The sequence below is a fragment of the Limulus polyphemus genome, unplaced genomic scaffold (assembly GCF_000517525.1).
Source record: "Limulus polyphemus unplaced genomic scaffold, Limulus_polyphemus-2.1.2 Scaffold3211, whole genome shotgun sequence".
NCBI lineage: Eukaryota > Metazoa > Arthropoda > Merostomata > Xiphosura > Limulidae > Limulus > Limulus polyphemus.
In genome coordinates this window covers 112,904-130,890 of record NW_013668821.1, presented here as the reverse complement: position 1 = coordinate 130,890, position 17,987 = coordinate 112,904, and the positions used below count along the sequence as shown (strand labels likewise).

Here is a 17,987-nt window from a genome sequence, read left to right as displayed (position 1 = left end):
CGTGGACAAGAACACAACGTTGTTTCGGGAAGATGGAGCACCATGTCACACTGCTAGAAACACCCAAAAGTGGCAGGAGAAAAAATGGTATCCAGAAGTTGCCCTGGCCGAGCCAATCTCCTGATATGAACCCCATCGAAAACCCCTGGGCCATACAAGAAACAACCTAAAAAAACAACTTCGAAGAGTGATATACTCCAAGTTTTGAAGCAAGAGTGGGCGAAAATCCCACATTCTAAAATTGACGAGATGATTCTCACGATGCCCCAAAGGATCAACGAACTCCACGAAGCGAAAGGAAGATCTACTAGATATTAATTAAATTATAAATATATCAATTCATGTGAAATATGACTGCAAAATTTCATTTTCCTGAAACGGTGGTGTCTATTTACTTGTGACCACGCTGTGTATATATATACACACAGATACGCCTAAATAAATGCACACAAATGATTATAGAAATATATATATATATACACACACACATATACAAACACACGCATATGAATATACATGCATTATAGTTTAAAAAGAATAAATACAAAATTTACTGTATAAAACTTTTTAGGAAAGGATAAAACTAAAATGGGAAATATTATAAAAAGCTAAAACGTTCATTTAGCCCATCGGGGTGGAAAGTTCCCAGGTCAAAAATTATTTTGTTTTCTTGTACTTCGCCGATATGTTTGTTTGTAGGGACCTTCAAAACAAAATTTTAAAATGGATACTGTTGTGCAAATTGATAAACCATTGGCCCGACATTTCAACTTGTACAACCATATGTATTTGTATAATCATTTGCGTGTATTTATTTATGTATGTGGTTTGACCTATAACATACTTCTTTTTATCAGTAAATAATAGTTAGGTGGTAAAAAAGGCAATGCAGCAGTAAACTATTGAAAAACATCTAACATTTAACTGAATGTATATGCACGTATGTATTCTCCATAAATTGAAAATAAATAAATAATAAATTAAAAATTGTTAATATAAAAAGGAGAATAGGGTTCATAAAAAAAAAAAACAGAAACAACTTGAATCAAAATGCGAAGGTTATATTTTAAAGCCTACAACTAGGGACTAAAATTAACAAGTACTGTAGACATGGAGTCAAGATAGGGATTTGTAGCTTGAGAAAATAATTTAGTCACTATTTCCAGCTTAGATTGTTTTATTTTTTTAGTCCCTAGTTGTAGACTTGAAAATATAATCTTTGCATTTTGATTCAACTTGTTTTTGAATTTTTTTGACGATCTCTATTAACAGTTTTTAATTATCTTCTTTGTTTGTGTTTTTTTTTTAAACCAGTCTGTTTACTTATGTAATACTGGTGTTTCGGCATGTAAATTCTCTATAAAGGAAGAGAAAAGTGTAATTTATATGCCTTTTTAAAACCCTGATTTATATATATATTGCATAACTCGGGGTTCTCGTACACTTCTTTAAATAAAAAGTAATTTGTATGTGTTATTAAAATCAAATTGCAGAATCCAGCGGTATGGAGACGAGTTGGAAGCTATGCAACGGCGAGCTGAAGAACTAGCAACATCTACGGGAGGTCAAATCAAGCGGTTGTGGAATGGAGCAGCAAACCATTTTCAAAACGTATTTGATAAGTTGCAACTACCGCTTGGTGATGGTAGGGAAGTGGAAGGCGAGTTAGACAGTGGAGTTGATTCTATGGGAAACCTTCCGGACCTCAGTTCCCAATATCCAGACTCAGGATTAAGTAACAGACCAGTATTTGACCCAACAGTAGTTGTAGTTGATACCCGACATTTTCCAACACCTGGTCTTAACACCTACCATTGGAAATTCCCGGATAATTTTAATGCAATGGTTAGATTTAGAAGCAGAAACTCCTGGTGGCAAGGGTAAGTTATTTATAGTTTAACCGGTTACCCTATAATTATTTAATTTCATTCACATCTGACCTCCCGTCCCCCATCACATCCTCTTGGGTGGGTGGGGGCACATTTTGTATAACTTTCACTTTTTTTTATTGATCTCGACCAACTCTTTCATGAACTGTTACTTAGCGACCAAGGGACAAATGTATTTGATCCACTTCACGCCTATAGTTTTTGACCAATCCCCATCAAACTTGACATGAAATGTGATGTTGTAGTGGTATTACCATTCTGGTCTGACCCCCCCCCCCCTCCATGTCACCTCTTGAGCACCCCTTGATATTTTTTTTATTTCTACCAAATTTCATGGGCATTCATAAAGCACCCAAGGGAGTGACATAGGGGAGAGGGCTTGGCATTCAGATCTAACTCTCACTCCTACCCCACTTTCCTCTCCTAAGACCCCTTATATATTGTTACGTCTCTGGTCGTTTGTTAATTACCTGTAGAAATTCTTTCCGAGAAACTTCAGCGGACCAAGTCCTTTCTTAAATAAAATTAGTTTATTCTTTCTCAATTCAACTTTGCAATACACTTAATTTCCACAGTCACTTTAACTTAAACACACACTATAATTCACAACGATTCACGCACTGTACTTATGGTCACTACCGCTCTTGACGCAATTGTCCATCTTTGTATCTCTCTGCCTGTCTGCAAATATTCATCCCGTCACTTTATTTAACAGCTTATATACTAAAGAGAGCGCATGTCTAGCAAACGCTAGGACATTCGAAAGGTTCTTCAATCTTTCTAGAACTCCAGAGCATGCTCCCAGTGTCATGCGACTTTTGCTATCGTAACACTGCTCCTTCCTTAGTATTGTTCATCCTGAACAATAGCCATTTAAATTAAACCAATAGATAATTAACAATAACTTAATTAAATGTACAGAATTTACAAACACAAAATTAAAATTCAACAAAGTCTCTTAATTTTACGGGACGTATCTTCTTCCATACTGGCCTCTGTCTCATTGGCTTCTGCTTCACGTGGGGTTCATCTACTACATCAGGAAATGTCTTATTATCAGTAACAGTCACATCAGTGGTAGTAACTTCATCAAGGGCTTCAATGTTTCCCTTCTCTAAACCGGGTAGAGTTTCTTCTTCGAAAATGGCTTTTCAGGTGACACGTCTTCAGCAGCGTCATTTGTTCCATTGTTCACTTTGTCCCAGCTGAAATGTCCTGGACTGTGATAATGCTAAAGCTTGTTGGCATGCACCACCTTTGGCTTACCTCGCCGACCACATTTTATTCGGAAAGTCACATCTGAGAGACGATCCACTATGTCATATGGGCCTTCCCATGCAGAAGACAACTTAGGAGACTTCCCTTTGGTCTTCCTGGGATTATACAACCACACCTTGTCTCCTGACTTCAGTAGACTTCTTATCATAACATAGCTTCATGGAATCAGCAGACATTTTCAAGTTTGAATGCACTTGATGATGAATATTATCCATCATTTCCCATAACACTTTCACGAACTCTGACACATTTTCAGGCAACTCTTCATAAGGTGGGCATCCTGTTATCAGATACACTGGCAACCAAAGTTCGCGAACAAACATCAACTTTGCTGGAGTGTATCCAGTGGTTTCATGCTCTGCTGTCCTATAGGCCATCAATAGTGGAGGGAGTAAGACATCCCAGTCATCTTGGTGGCTATTACAAAACTTTGCCAATTCCTATCCCAGTGTCCAATTGTACTTTTCTACCATCCCATAAGACTGTGGGTGAAGTGGCGTTGTTCTGGTCTTTCGTATGCCAAACAACTTGCAGCATTCATGGAACACAGCTGATTCAAAGTTACGGCCTTGATCTGAATGCAGTTCGTATGGCATACCAAATCTGAAGAAGAAATCACTAATAGTCGAAGCTACAGTTGTAGCTTACTGATTTGGTATTGCATATGCTTCAGGCCACTTGGTGAAATAATCCATCACCACACAAATGTACCTGATTCCTGCACGAGTTTGGGGCAAATGACCAGCAATGTCAACAGCTACTCTTTCTATTGGTGCGTCAACTTGATATAACTTCATTGGAGCACATCCCTTATGCTTGGGTCCCCTTTTAGCACAACATGTACTGCAGGTTCTGCACCATTTTTCCACATCTTGCCTCATACCTATCCCTCAACACCAACCACTACTGGTTTCCCCGAGGCTGACTTATTGTTCGTATTCTTCTTACACTGGCTTTTCATGTGTCCTTGCTCACCACAGTTCCAACAACCTTTCTAGGTAGCAACCTTTCCTGCTGTGGCATCTTCCCTGTGTTGAAGTTGCCAGCAATGAGCTCTCTTGTGCCCAGGTTTATTACAGTGCCAGCAAAGTTCCTCAATCTTCTCTGAAAGCTGCCCTTTTCTGGCCTTGAATCTTGATGACTGTATCAACTTTGGTACCTCTGTGCTGGACTTAATGTAGGATTCAAATTTAAGAGCTCTGGCCATTGCATCCTGCATAGTAAAGGGGTTTGCTCGCTTTACTTGTATCTTTAGTTGTGGACTGTCCAAGGCATCTTCAAACTGATCCCTCAGCAACTACTTGAGGAGATTGGGTGGTACAGTTAGGAAGGCATTGTGTGCCATACTCTCCAAGTCCTGTGCCAGCTCTTGCAGGCTCTCCCCTTTAGCACGGACTCTAGTTTAAACCTAGCCCTGTAGACCTCAGACTGATTTTCAGTCCCATACCTGAGTTCTAGAGCAGCTACCAGTGCTCTATAGACACATGAATGGATTAACGAGATTCCCACTGTCCCTATCTAGTATCTAGCGAAACCACAGCCAAGGGAATGGGCTTGGAAAAATCAGTAGATTCCTGTAGCTTTCTTCGTACTAGATCACCCCTGTTGCTGACATTCATATTTGGGATGTGACTTCTAACAGGACTGAAGATGTCTGCATTAGGGTTTAGCTGTGGGGTCTGGAAGGGGCTTGTCATTGTCTGGGGCTGATTAAGTCAATGGTTAATGTATCCTCCTTGCGTAAAAGACAATAAATCATCCTTTAATGTATTTAATTTGCTTTGAAATTTACTAATGTTTTCCATTTGTACTTCTTGTTTCCTTTCTTGTTCCAGTTGCCACTGCTGTAGTCTCTCTTCTTGTTTCTTTTCTCGTTCTTCTTGTTTATTTTCTTTCTCCTCCAACAACTGTTGTTTTTCCTGTAGTTGCTACTGCCTTTTCTGCAACTGTTTGAGACTTTCTTCCTATTTCCTTTCTAGTTGCCATTGCTGTAATCTCACTTCTTGTTTCTTTTTTTTCTCCTCCAATCACTGCTGTAGCCTTTGTTCTTGTTTCTTTTCTTTCTCCTGCAACCACTGCTTAATTTCTCATCTTGTTTATTTTGCTGTTTGAGCTGCCACTGTTGCAGGTTTTCTTGCCACTGCTGTAATCTCTCTTATTGTTTCTTTTCTCGTTCTTCTCGTTTCTTTTGCTGTTGTTGTATTGCTGCAATCAAATCTGCTAAGTTGTAGTTTGATTTGGCACTTCTCGTGTCCATATTTTTTCTTTTCTTTTTTTTTTATCTCGCTTTGACTCGTCTCAGGTCGTTTGTTAATTACCCGTAGAAATTCTTTCCGAGAAACTTCAGTGGACCAAGTCCTTTCTTAAATAAAATTAGTTTATTCTTTCTCAATTCAACTTTGCAATACACTTAATTTCCACAGTCACTTTAACTTAAACACACGCTATAATTCATAACGATACATGCACTGTATTTACGGTCACTACCGCACTTGACGCAATTGTCCGTCTCTGTATCTCTCTGCCTGTCTGCAAATATTCATCCTGTCACTTTATTTACCGGCTTATATACTATAAGAGTGCGTGTCTAGCAAATGCTAGGACGTTCGACAGGTTCTTTGATCTTTCTAGAACTCCAGCACATGCTCCCAGTGTCGCGCGACTTCCGCTGTTGTAACAATATATATATATATATATATTGCCGTTATTATAAGTGTTTCTATTATTGGGTGGGTTATTTCGAATTATACATTAAAATATGGTCCTCGTTAATAAAATCATTATACGTCATCGACTGTAAGTTCTAATTAAGTAACTAAGGGCCTAGAAACGTTTTCATTGGAATTTGTTGTAAAATGCTAACCCTCTTTAATTCATTTAAATAAAATTTACATTTTCATTTTACAGCCTAATGATACCTCACTATGGAGCATTACAGCTGTAAAATATTGTCTAATCTTGCTTCATATTTATATTAAGAAACTGTATTCATTTATATTTTGGAACCGACATTCCTGTTACTTTATAAATCTCTTAAGCTTAGGCAACTGAGGCTACTCGGAAAGTCTCAATTTATCTCGCTTAATCTAATGTTGTGTATATTAAATCTTTCTTAGCCTAGGACTTGTAGATTTTCTCCTATGTAGATGAAAAAGGAGTATTTTTTTTCATGATCATCTTAAAAACTACAAGTCTTGTATATGTAGCATGCAGAAGATGGAGAAGACATCCATCAATGCGTTAAAGCTCTTAGCCGTCCTTGCTTTCATATCTTAGATTTATAATAAATTATTCAATTCGATGTTGTACCAACATATCAAGTAATATATCTTTACAATAAAAACTGTTTCAATTGAAATGTTAGTTTACTTATCTTTGATTAAGTACAGAAGACTCTGATACATGTAGCATAAAGCAGCAATTATTATTTTTAATACTTCTGTGTAAGTTATAGCTAAAGGCAAGGTTTCATGCCTAATGATACTTGTTTAAAATTTGCGGTTATGCTCTACTGCTTTTCTTAAGCCCCTCAGTGGTATGTCTGCTAGAAACCGGGTTTTTGATACCCGTGGTGGGCAGAGCACAGATAGCCCTTTGTGTAGCTTTGTGCTTAATAACAAACAACAACAGCTTTTCTTAAATATTAGTAGCATGCAGTACTGGAATGAAAATAGAAGTTGAGCTGTGAAGCTAGTTACAATGTGTAATGTTGTATATGTAGCACAGTGTATTTTAATACTTAAAAACCCTACAAGTGGCAGCCACATGATTGAATAATTATTATTATTGATAATTTATTGTCGGTTATTATTAGTCCCAAGCGTTTCAGTTCTTGGTTGTCTAATTATTCAATAGGGCTTGAATGAAAGTTTTGCCCTTCATTTAATGCTTGACATTTAAGAAATAAAAGCTTGCATTCTTCATGAAATAATAAAACTCTTTGTATGGGAACTCAAATACTTCACCGATAAAACTCTCTCATACGTTGTTTAACACAATAACAGACGTGTATTTGTAAATACTTAAGTATTTAAGTTGTACATTAACGTTAATATGCGTCCGATATTATTGTTATTATTACATAATTTTTAACACAAGTTAACAAGGAAATATTTAAAATGCATAATAAGAATTTGATTTATTATCAAAGAACTGGGGTTCGTCAGCCTTATTGATATAGTTTATTTCAACAAGTAAAGAAACCAGCACGTGGCTTTTGACAAGATATAGTGAAGGTGCTTGCATATCCATATGCATGCCTTCAAATCACTGTGTTATGTTAAATTATTCGAAACATTTTGTAACTTTAAGTTAACCATTATGATAACAGAGCATTGAAGCCAATAATTACCAGTTACACTATATTATCACCCTGTAATTATACTTTATAAATTATAGGCCAATTACTGTTAGTCATACAGTTACATCAGCTTTGGAAATTCTGGTAAAAGATGTTTTGCAAAATTATTTAACAAAGGTAACAATTTCATTGGACAATTAACAAATCTTTTGACATTCCTTAAAAAGTTTATTGTTTATGTAGATGAGGGTAAGGGTGTAGATTTGATGTATCTGGATTTCCAGAAAGCATTTGACAGGATTAAGTATAATTTGGATGGGAATAACCTTAACATTGTCATGAAAGAAAAGGATCTTGGTTTAATGGCTGATCAGTCTCTTACTTAGTAAGCCATCCAAACATTGTGCTGTTGCTAGTGGTAGTGCAAATAGGATATTTTGTTTTATTTACAGTAAGGTGAGGAGCCCAAGACTGAACACAGTAATCCAAATGTGGCCGAACTAGTGACCTATACAATGAAATTATAACCACTTTAGACTTATTTTAAAAATTATTGTAAATACAACATAAAATCCTATTTGTCTTACAACCAGCACTACTTGGATGGCTTAAGAGACTGATCAACCGTTACACCAAGATCCCTTTTTTCATGAGAGACTGTTATTTCTATCCAAATTATACTTGTAATTAAAATTATGATAAACCACATGCATTATCCTGTATTTATTATAATTAAAACCCATCTGGCATTTATTCACCCAACTCACTAAATGCTCTAAAATCCTTTTATAAAGCAGCAGCATCTTTTTCACAGCTAGCAACACCAAATACCATAATATCATCAGGAAATTTAAATAATTTATTGACCCTTCCTTTGTCTATGTCATTGATGTAAATCAAAGAGAGCAACTGTCCTAAGACTGAGCCTTGAAGTATCCCACTTGTGACTGAACTCCATTTATAACAACTCTCTGCTTTTTTCCATCCAGCTACTTTTTGATCCAATTAGCTAACTTATCTCCCACACCTATAGAGAATTTTTTTACAGGCATTTTATGTGATACCTTGTCAAATTCTTTCTGAAAATCCAGATACACCGAATCTACACCCTTACCCTCATCAACATAAGCAGTAACCATTTCATATGTTTGTATTTTATCATGTTTTAAATCCTAGGTATTTTAAATATATTCTGAAACATAAATATTGAGAAGGGTCAGTTCAAATTTCTATGGAATAGGTTTGTTCACATACAGCCAGATGTGAAGTATTGAGCTGGTTTAACTATAATATGGGCTTAAAAAGCTTCTATTATCACTGATAGAGCTGTAGTTATCCCACATACTTTCCTCTTAAGACATAAATACACTATTAAATCTTATGTTTGAAAGGAATGAGGTTTGATAAGTTATTTTTTTTGGTGGTGTGGATCTCTATATTTAAGTGCCTGATGACTTATGTAATGGCTGTAGTTAGGGGTAGAATGAATGGAGAGAATCTGCTTTGTTTACTCCTCACAATGCTCAGCTTCATTCTCGTGATGACCTTGGCACACCATACAAGGAAAAACTATGTCCCTATAATTTTGCTCCAACTCCTCTACATCCCTAGTAACATGTTATTGCTATTAGTCGAGTAGCTGCATGCTATAAAGGGCTCTCTTTTTTTGTTATTGTTGAGATTAGTGGAACTGAAATGCATACAGCTGCATTTGGGCTCCTCTGAAAGAAATTTTTTATTTTTTCAAATATGCCTGCTGCAGAACTGTGAAGTGGTGCAAAACTTTGGCCAAAGTGACTCACCCTCAAATTTTTGGTGAACACACAAAAAAGACAGCTATCCATTATCTTAAACTATAAGCAAGATAATGTCACGTCTGTGTTCGTTTGTTAATTTTCCGTAGAAATTTTTTCCGAAGAACTTCAGCGATACGAGTCCTTTCTTAAATAAAACTGGTTTATTCTTTCTCAATACAACTTTGCAATACACTTAATTTCCACAGTCACTTTAACTTAAACACACGCTATAATTCACAACGATTCACACACTTTACTTACGGCTTGACTCGATTATCTGTCTATATCTTCAATCTCTCTATCTGCTATTCCAGTTCCGATTAAATTGTCTTGCTTTATCTGGCATGCTTATATACAGGAATAGAGGGCATCTAGCAAATACTGGATTATTCGTGATGTTCCCCGAACCTTCTAGATACTCATTACATGTTACCAGTGTCACGTGAATTCTGCTGTCGTAACAATGATATATAAACCATATGTTTTATTTCGATCCATACGAGTCCAATTTTGACATTCAAGTAAAATATTGCAGCAAAACAAGACCATCCATGTATCTCAAACCCTTGTTTGAGTCAATTATACATAGTTTAAATATATTTAAATATTACTGTAAAACCTTCACATTTTAGGCCATACACATACTAAGAAAGAGATAATACAACGAATAAAAGCACCATTTTAGAAAAATTAAACTTTGTCTCTAGAGTTTACTTTATAAATTACCATATGTAACATTTCCATAATATTAAGCATTGATGTACTAAAACTGTAATTAAAGTGTAAACAGTTTTGGACTATCTTTTTTGTGAAAGCAATCTAGCATGCATGAAGTTACAAGAACACTAATAATTGCAAACACATGCCTGGATATATTCTCCAGAAGTTCCAATTTCAGTTACTATCCATGCTCAATAAACTGACTAAATGTTGGTATGATATATGAATATGGTGCAAGCTTACGAAAAAGTTCAGTCTTTTGGTGTAATTTCTCCTCTTTTGTATGAAAGTGATGGAGTACACCAACAAATATAAACAATTATGTTTAATAAAGATCGTAAGTTGGTAGTACATGTATATCTGTTCCATATAAACTTATTAAAATTCTTCATTGTCATCTTCTGTGGTTTTGGTTTGGTGAGTGTTGGTATTTACACATCTCACCCCCATGACAAGTACAAAACCCTATGCAGGGCATCCCATGTTGGTGACAGGAACATCTATTGCTGCACATGTGCCTAGAACCACATGAACACGTAATATTCCATATGATTTCAGATGCAGTAGAACCAACATATCAAATTGGAAGAATAACGTAGTCCACCTTCTGCCATCTGTGATCCAAAGATGTGCCAATATTAGGCTTGGCTATGTGAGCAGATTTCCAGATCTTTGCTTGCCAAGAAGCACACTTCACTTACTTTCCAAAGATGTCTTTGCACAGGGTTAGTCTTTGGAGTTTGACTTCTATTTTTATTGCCAGCTTTGTTCATGAAACGTTTAGGTTGGAGTGGCTTTTGTGTTCCTTGTGTTGAGGGTCCTAAAATGTGGCTATAAACTTTCACAACGTTATTATGGTGAGTTCTGCATCATTTCCTGTTAACACTTTCTACAAAGACATCAGGCTGAGAAGTTATTTTCTTCATCACAAATTTCTTTCCAATACCATAAAAAGCTGATAGTTTATTGCAATTCGTTAGTGCATGTACCTTTGGTAGAATGTTACAAATGCTCTTTCCTAGATGTTTTGCATTATCATGTACTGGAATGACTCTCCTTTTGCCATAATATGCTGTCACCACACCTCCTTCAATTCAGAGCTTCTGTACTGCATTCAGTTTCTGAAAATAATATGTCAAGATGATGAGTACATCAGTATCAGTATATTTTATGATAACTGTGCCTTCAACATTTCTGATTGAAAATATTTGATTTGTCTCAGCTATGTGAAGAAACATTTTTTTTTATCTGCATCCTCTTGTGAACTTGAAATCTATGTTACATTATGTGATATGATTTGTCAGACATCTTTGCCATTCCTTTTGCTGATAAGATAGTATTCTCTCTGAATCTCCTTGAAAGTGCTGCTATGTTTTGTTATGTAATCATACAAGAGCTTGACAAGATTGCTCTTGTTATCAGAAACGTCTAAACTTTTGCCAGCGTGGAACTGGATGAACTCTAATCACATTGTATTTCTTACCCTGAGCACAGGTTCCAGCACGCTGTAATCATTCTCTCGTTTTAACTGAATTCTCGATGTTGTATCTATCAAATACTTCAGTAACGCTGTTGTCCTTTGTTAAATGCTTCAATAAGACATCCTTGTAGAATAGAGCCAGATCCTCAAACATTCAGTGACCATTCTTGTTTGAATAGATCCCATAGTATCATGAATGCATACAGTGTGTTGATTCATTGCAGGAGTTTCAGTGAGGACTTGCCAAATTCCTCCAGCTGATAGAATAGTTTTGCTTTTGTAGTCTTGTAAGTTGTACCATTTTCATGACACAAACTGGCTGGTACTGCTCTAATGGGATGACTGAGAACAACAGCCAATGAAACATTTTCTCAACAACTGACAAGACTTAGTGCCTTCTGAAATATTATGTCTGGACTGATGATAGCTAGTTTGCTGCTGCCTTTAGCTTACACTGGAGTTTTTTCTTCATGTCTTTATGGATAATGCCAGCAATACAAATGACTCTGACTTCTTTTGTCCTGTGTCAGTTGCTCATAAAAGTGATGTTTGTACCTCTTATGTAACCGAGTCAATATCTTGATCAATGAAACCGAGGTACAGTCTGTGTACTAGAGCTGGACATGTTTTTTATCTTGTTCTATTCTAGAAGGAAGTAACTGTTCATGGCATTTGTGCTTTGTTTCTCTAGCCTTTTTGCTTCACTCTTGCATGGCATGTCTGTATTTTCCTGTGATGTGTCGAGTTAAACACCAACAAGTGACAATTTTCTTTTTCCAAGTGAGACCAATGATTCCTTTAGAATCTTTTTATCACTCTAATGATTCCACTGATTGTGCCAGGAACTTTGGAAACAGAAAAATCCCCAGAACAAAATGCATTTTTCACAGCATCAGGTAAGTTTTTCATGTCTAGAATGTAGATCAGTAACCATCTTGAGTAATTTGTGCAATTAGTTGCAAAGCAGGATGGTAGGATCTTGGTTTGTGTAAGTAGGTGCAGATCCCAGTTCCTGGTTCTCTCTTCTGCTGTGTTTGAAAGCAGTAGCTGAACAGCGTGGATAAAGATCTTCCAATAACAGAAAGTTGGTGACTGTTCACTGTTGACTTGTTCAAAACCATCAAGCAATTTTTGTAGGTATATTTGACATCATCTTGTAGTGAAAGATGACACTGCTTCGCAGTTGCCATGTCCAATTGAACAGCAGCTTGTGAATTGCTTACGTTTTCAGAACACAGAAGAGATATGTTGAAGCTGACCTTCTTTCTGACACCCATCAAAGAAAGCAGTTATGAAACACCTCATCAATACTTCACATGTCAGTGTCAATCTACGAAATGCACATTTGTATTGCTTTCCCATAAACATCTGGGAGACACTAGCAGCAGCAAAGTTGCCTGAATCTACTAATAGATTATGAAGACCTCCATCACACCATAACCACCCGATAGCAGCAATGAAACAGCATTGTGTATGGGAATCCCCCTCCAAGATGCAAGATGTGATGTTCGAATTTGTGAGGCAAAGTCCACATAAATTGTTTTGCGATTGCATACAACTGCTGATCCATTGGATGGATAGAGTATTCTTGTCCTATGCTCTTAGACATATCAACATTTTTCTTCATTATAGTATATATAGTGGACATGTGAGATAGCTTTGAATGCATGATAGATACATAGGCTATTGCAGTATGTTCTGGTGAGAAGAGAGAATAAAATCCTTTCCAAAACAGTATTACTTGTTTCCTATCAATGTGTTATGCTTCATTTGCTGGAAAGGACCCCTATTCCAACACATCAGAGAAGAACCCACAAAAAGGTGTAAGTATTATGTGTTCCTTGTCTTATACCGGTGATTGTACCAATTGCATCAGTCATTCTAGGGGGCTCTGCACACTTGTTTGGTTTGGAGAAATGACTGACCTGCATAAGTTGTTTGGCTTCTGGTGACAAATGTAGAGAATGTGGTATTTTGAAGTCACTTTGTTTCTCAGTTTGCTGTCTTTGAAAAAGGACCTTTGCTATAGCATAGAATATTTGCTTGCCATCTGCTGTCTGGCAATTGATGACAATGTTGCCATCTTCTTCATGTACTGTTTGTCCAGCTTAGCAGGTGAAACAATTGTACATAGTTCTCATTCTTCATATTTTCTAGTTCATACTCAGCAGGATTTGTCAAGAAACGACGAACTTCATCATACATTATTGAAAGCCTGTGAGCATGCAACAGGTCTGTTGATGACTTTGAGCCGTATTCATGGTGAAGTTGGAGGCCTAATCTAAACTGGAATGGTGTGATGATTTTCCTGGCATTGAAGGTGATATATTCCACTAACGAGAGTATTTTATGTTTGATATCTGTCAATGGTGCATATTGCTCTTTGTCTGAATTATAGATTTTTCATTCAACAGCTACAGCAACATTTTCACCAATAGAGAAAGGACAAATTTCTTAGACAATTGGAGAATTATGTCTGTTGGTCAAGAATATTCTACAATAGCATTAACAGTAACAATTTCCTTCCTCTTTATACCTACAGCACTATGCAAGATGGACTGTTTGTTGCTATCAACCAAAATATCCAGCTCAGTCTAACATTTAACATCATATAGTTTAGATTTCAGGGACAATGCCAGCTTCATGGCATCAGCCAAACTAATAGAGCTCCTAAGAACAAAGTTTGGCATGTCTTTTCCATGTTGTGAGAGGATTGTTATTTTGTCACTAAAATGAGATTTAAGATTTCTCTGTAGTTTTGTACTTGACCAGATCTCACTTGCATTGTCACTTATTTCAAAGTGCCAGTTGGACCTTACTAACAAAGATGTGATAGTCTAGGCCTTGCTATCATCTGTTACATCATCTTTTGCCTGATCGATTAGTTCATTTAAAGCTTTCTCTTCAATGCTTTTTACCAATCCGGTAGGTTCAGAATTTGGATCTTGTTTGTTAACTGTTTTACTAGCTTGGGGGATAGAATTGCACATGCATGCATTGTGGTACTGGGTGTCATGGGCTATCAGGCCCTCTCCTATTTTATAGAGTACATGTCCATCATTAAGCTGTTGTGCTGCTTTCCAAACTGTTTCGGCCCTTTTGTAAGTTTGGATTTTATGCAACTTTCATTCTTTTTGTTGCTTGCTTGCAAACAAATGATGCACACTGCCCAGTTGCTGCAGTTGTTGAAGTTCTGGTGGGCAGACGTAGCACCTCAGATGATAACAGCAAGAATTTTTCTCCAGAAGAAGCTGGGATATTTGTTGTACTGCTGCTGTATGAACGCATGCAACTTCTGTGATACATAGGCTGCATTCACTCAAGCTTTTTGAATGAAAGTTATTTTTCTGTCGAACTATGAACAGTCTTTCCTTATTTCAGCAGCACAAATGTCTGGATCCCAGTGGTGGTAGATTTTCTGAGACTTTCACTGCTTGATTTCCAAAATCTGTATATAGTTTTAGTTTCTTCAAAAGCTGTGATAACTTCAAGGGGCTAGTACCATCACCAGAAGTAGCCATTTTACATAATACACTGTCTATCTCTCCAGCGCTAAGTGAGATTAAACCCTTCAAGCATACAGATGATAAAGTAGATTATTACAAGAACTATAAATAACAGTAAATCCCTTACACTAAACTTTATACTAAGACTTGATTTCTTAAAGGTAAGTAAATTATGATGATGTATAAAAATGACTACTGCATAGGGTACCATATTCTAGCAATTCCTATACTACTTCGAGTAAGTGAAGATATAGATCTTATTAAACATTACAAATGAAAAATATTATTCTATGAACAAGACAAATAAACAATCTTGCCAGTAAATCATGGAAAATTTTAAATTTCTATGATAAAAAAATATCAGTGCAATCAGAAAAGGTGTTCAAATTGTATGCAACTTTTAAAAGAATAGGCATATTATGTCAAGGTTTTGATCATTTATGCACAATGATACTTTGATAATGAATATTATGGCTGATATATCCAAAAAAAATAAATAAATAGAATGCCTTTACTGTTATGGTATCTGGACTAACATACAAATGTTTATTAGAGTATTTTTTCTGTACATGTAGACTTTCTTAAAATGACTCGTGGCAAGCATTTGCAATCCATGATTGTTCTTGTTTTGTGGCATTATTTTACTTGAATTTCAGAACTGGACTCGTACATAGTGAAATGAACCATACAGATTATAGAAAAACAATATTGTCTATAGCTTATAATTCAAAAAATATGTGAACCAGTCTTTTATTGTTTCAACCAAAATCATTCACTGGATTTTAGGGTGGGTCATTTTGACCAAAATATTGGCAATGTTTGCACCACTTCACAGTTCTACAGCAGGCATATTTGGAAAGAGGGGAAATTTTCATTTCAAATGAGCCAAAGTTCAGCCATGTACTTTTCATGTTCATTAAACTTATTTTTTATACCCTTCAGCCACTTCACTATATTAGTAAATAGTAAAATTAAAAATTTATTAACCTAGCTTGCACCTGATTTTACTTCACTAATTATAATATAGGTGTATATGTGTTTGTAAACATTAAGCATTTAAGCTAATATTTGATATTCAGACAACACTTGCATAAATATTCAAAGTCAGTTTAAAAAACAAAAATCAATCATTAAACATAATCATAAAAATGACTGTTCTCAATCTTAAAATACGACAAAATACTGAATAATTTACTGTACAAGATAAAAAGCTGACACTGGAAACTTACCACATTTTCCCATTAAATCAACTTGTTTTTTAGTTATTCTAAGAATTTCACTAATTTTGTTCATTAGTCTATATGTTGGAAAGATATTTTGTTGTTTACTAAACTTTCATTACTTGACAAGATAAACCAGGCATAAATGACAGTAGAAGACCTTCTTTTTTGTGTTTTTCAGCAAGTGGTTTTAACTTTATATTTTTCATTTCTGTTTTTCAATTTTTAACAGCTCTGTTGACGTTATCAAAATTAAAACCTCTTTCTTCTGCTATGTACTTAACAATAACTCACAGCTCTTCATGTTTACATCATAAAATTAATATCTTTTCCGAAAAAGAATAATAAAAAAGGTTTTGAGATTTAGTGTGATACGATTTTTAATGTTTTGGTATGATTACTATCTGTTTCTTCATGTTTACTTCCAGTTTTTCATTATTTTTCTTCACTAAAACATCTAATAAAAGTAAACAATTATTTTAACTTAATATATGAATTTGTTAGAATTGTCAGTGTTATTAAGGTAATTAGCAAAAACAGCTCATTCCTCTTTACCATATTGGCATACCAAAAATGCCATCTTCTGTTTTTTTTTATCTGCCTCAGTTTCAAAACTGTCCATAAATAAATTGTATAATGATGGAAATAGAGGAGAACCCATAGCTAAACCTTCATTCTGTTTACAAACTTTACTCTCAATTTGAAAAAAATAATTTTTAACACATGCTTCTATCAGGTTAATCATATGCTATTTCTAAAACTAAATTCTTATTTTCTGAATTTATTCTCAAAACCTGCAGTGGCTAGTGTTACATGCTTAATTTGCTCAATAAGTTCCAAAGAATTCTTAACTGTGTATTTGTTTTTATCCCTTAAAAAGCATGTCACACTAAATCTTGGAGGAAAACCAATGTTTTTTATTCTTATGTGGACAGTATATTAAAAATTGTGTTGCAAACAAGAAGGCATTCATAATGAGAGGCCTGGTATGGTCAGGTAGTCAGGGTGCTCGACTTGCAATCTGCGGGTCACAGATTCAAATTACCGTCCCACCAAACATGCTTGCCCTTTCAGCCTTGGGGGCATTATAATGTGACAGTCAATCCCACTATTCATTAGTAAAAGAGTAGCCCAAGAGTTGGCAGTGGGTGGTGATGACTAGCTGCCTTCCTTCTAGTCTTACACTGCTAAATTATGGATGGCTAGCACAGATAGCCCTCGTGTAGCTTTGCACAAAATCCATATCAAACAAATTAATAATGAGTTATTGTTAATTGATTATATAGCAGTAGAAAGAGATGTTAATCTTTATTGTTAACAGAGCTGGTAAAATGCTAAAAAAAGGGGACTTGTAAAAAATAAAAGTTAAAACCACTTGCTGAAAAATGTAAGAAAGAAGGTCTTGTATTTTCATTGATACCCTGTTGATCTTGTCAAATAATGAAAGTTTAGTAAAAAACAAAATCTCTCTCATATAGAGACCATTGAACAAAGTTAGTCAAATTCTTAATATAACTAAAAGATTAAATTTAATGTTAAAATCTGGTACATAAAATTTGTTAATGTGAAAAAGTCTACATGAAATAAACTAGAAGAAATTAAGAATACAGAATGAATGAATGGATACAAATCTTAAAAAGAGTAATATTGTGATTTCACTTTTTAATACACTTTCTAATAAAACCCACAATTTAATGGGTGGAGGGAACTTTTATTTTAGCACAACTTGAAAATATCATTGATATTGTTACGTCTCCGTTCGTTAGTTAATTTTCCATAAATTCGTTCCAACGAAACT

The 17,987-nt window shown here is 35.4% G+C and overlaps 1 protein-coding gene across 3 annotated transcripts in view; it reads left to right on the top strand.

The window, feature by feature from the left end:
- The window catches only part of LOC106468904 (transforming growth factor-beta-induced protein ig-h3-like), a 107,488-nt gene that overhangs the window by 5,968 nt on the left and 83,533 nt on the right, over positions 1-17,987 (top strand). For 2 of the 3 annotated variants that reach the window (XM_013929353.2, XM_022397294.1), the window contains exon 2: positions 1,494-1,880. The exons of the other annotated variant lie outside the window; for it this stretch is intronic. In XM_013929353.2, the coding sequence (XP_013784807.1) occupies positions 1,494-1,880 (387 nt within the window). The remainder of the gene's footprint in view (positions 1-1,493; positions 1,881-17,987) is intronic. 3 annotated transcript variants of the gene reach the window in all.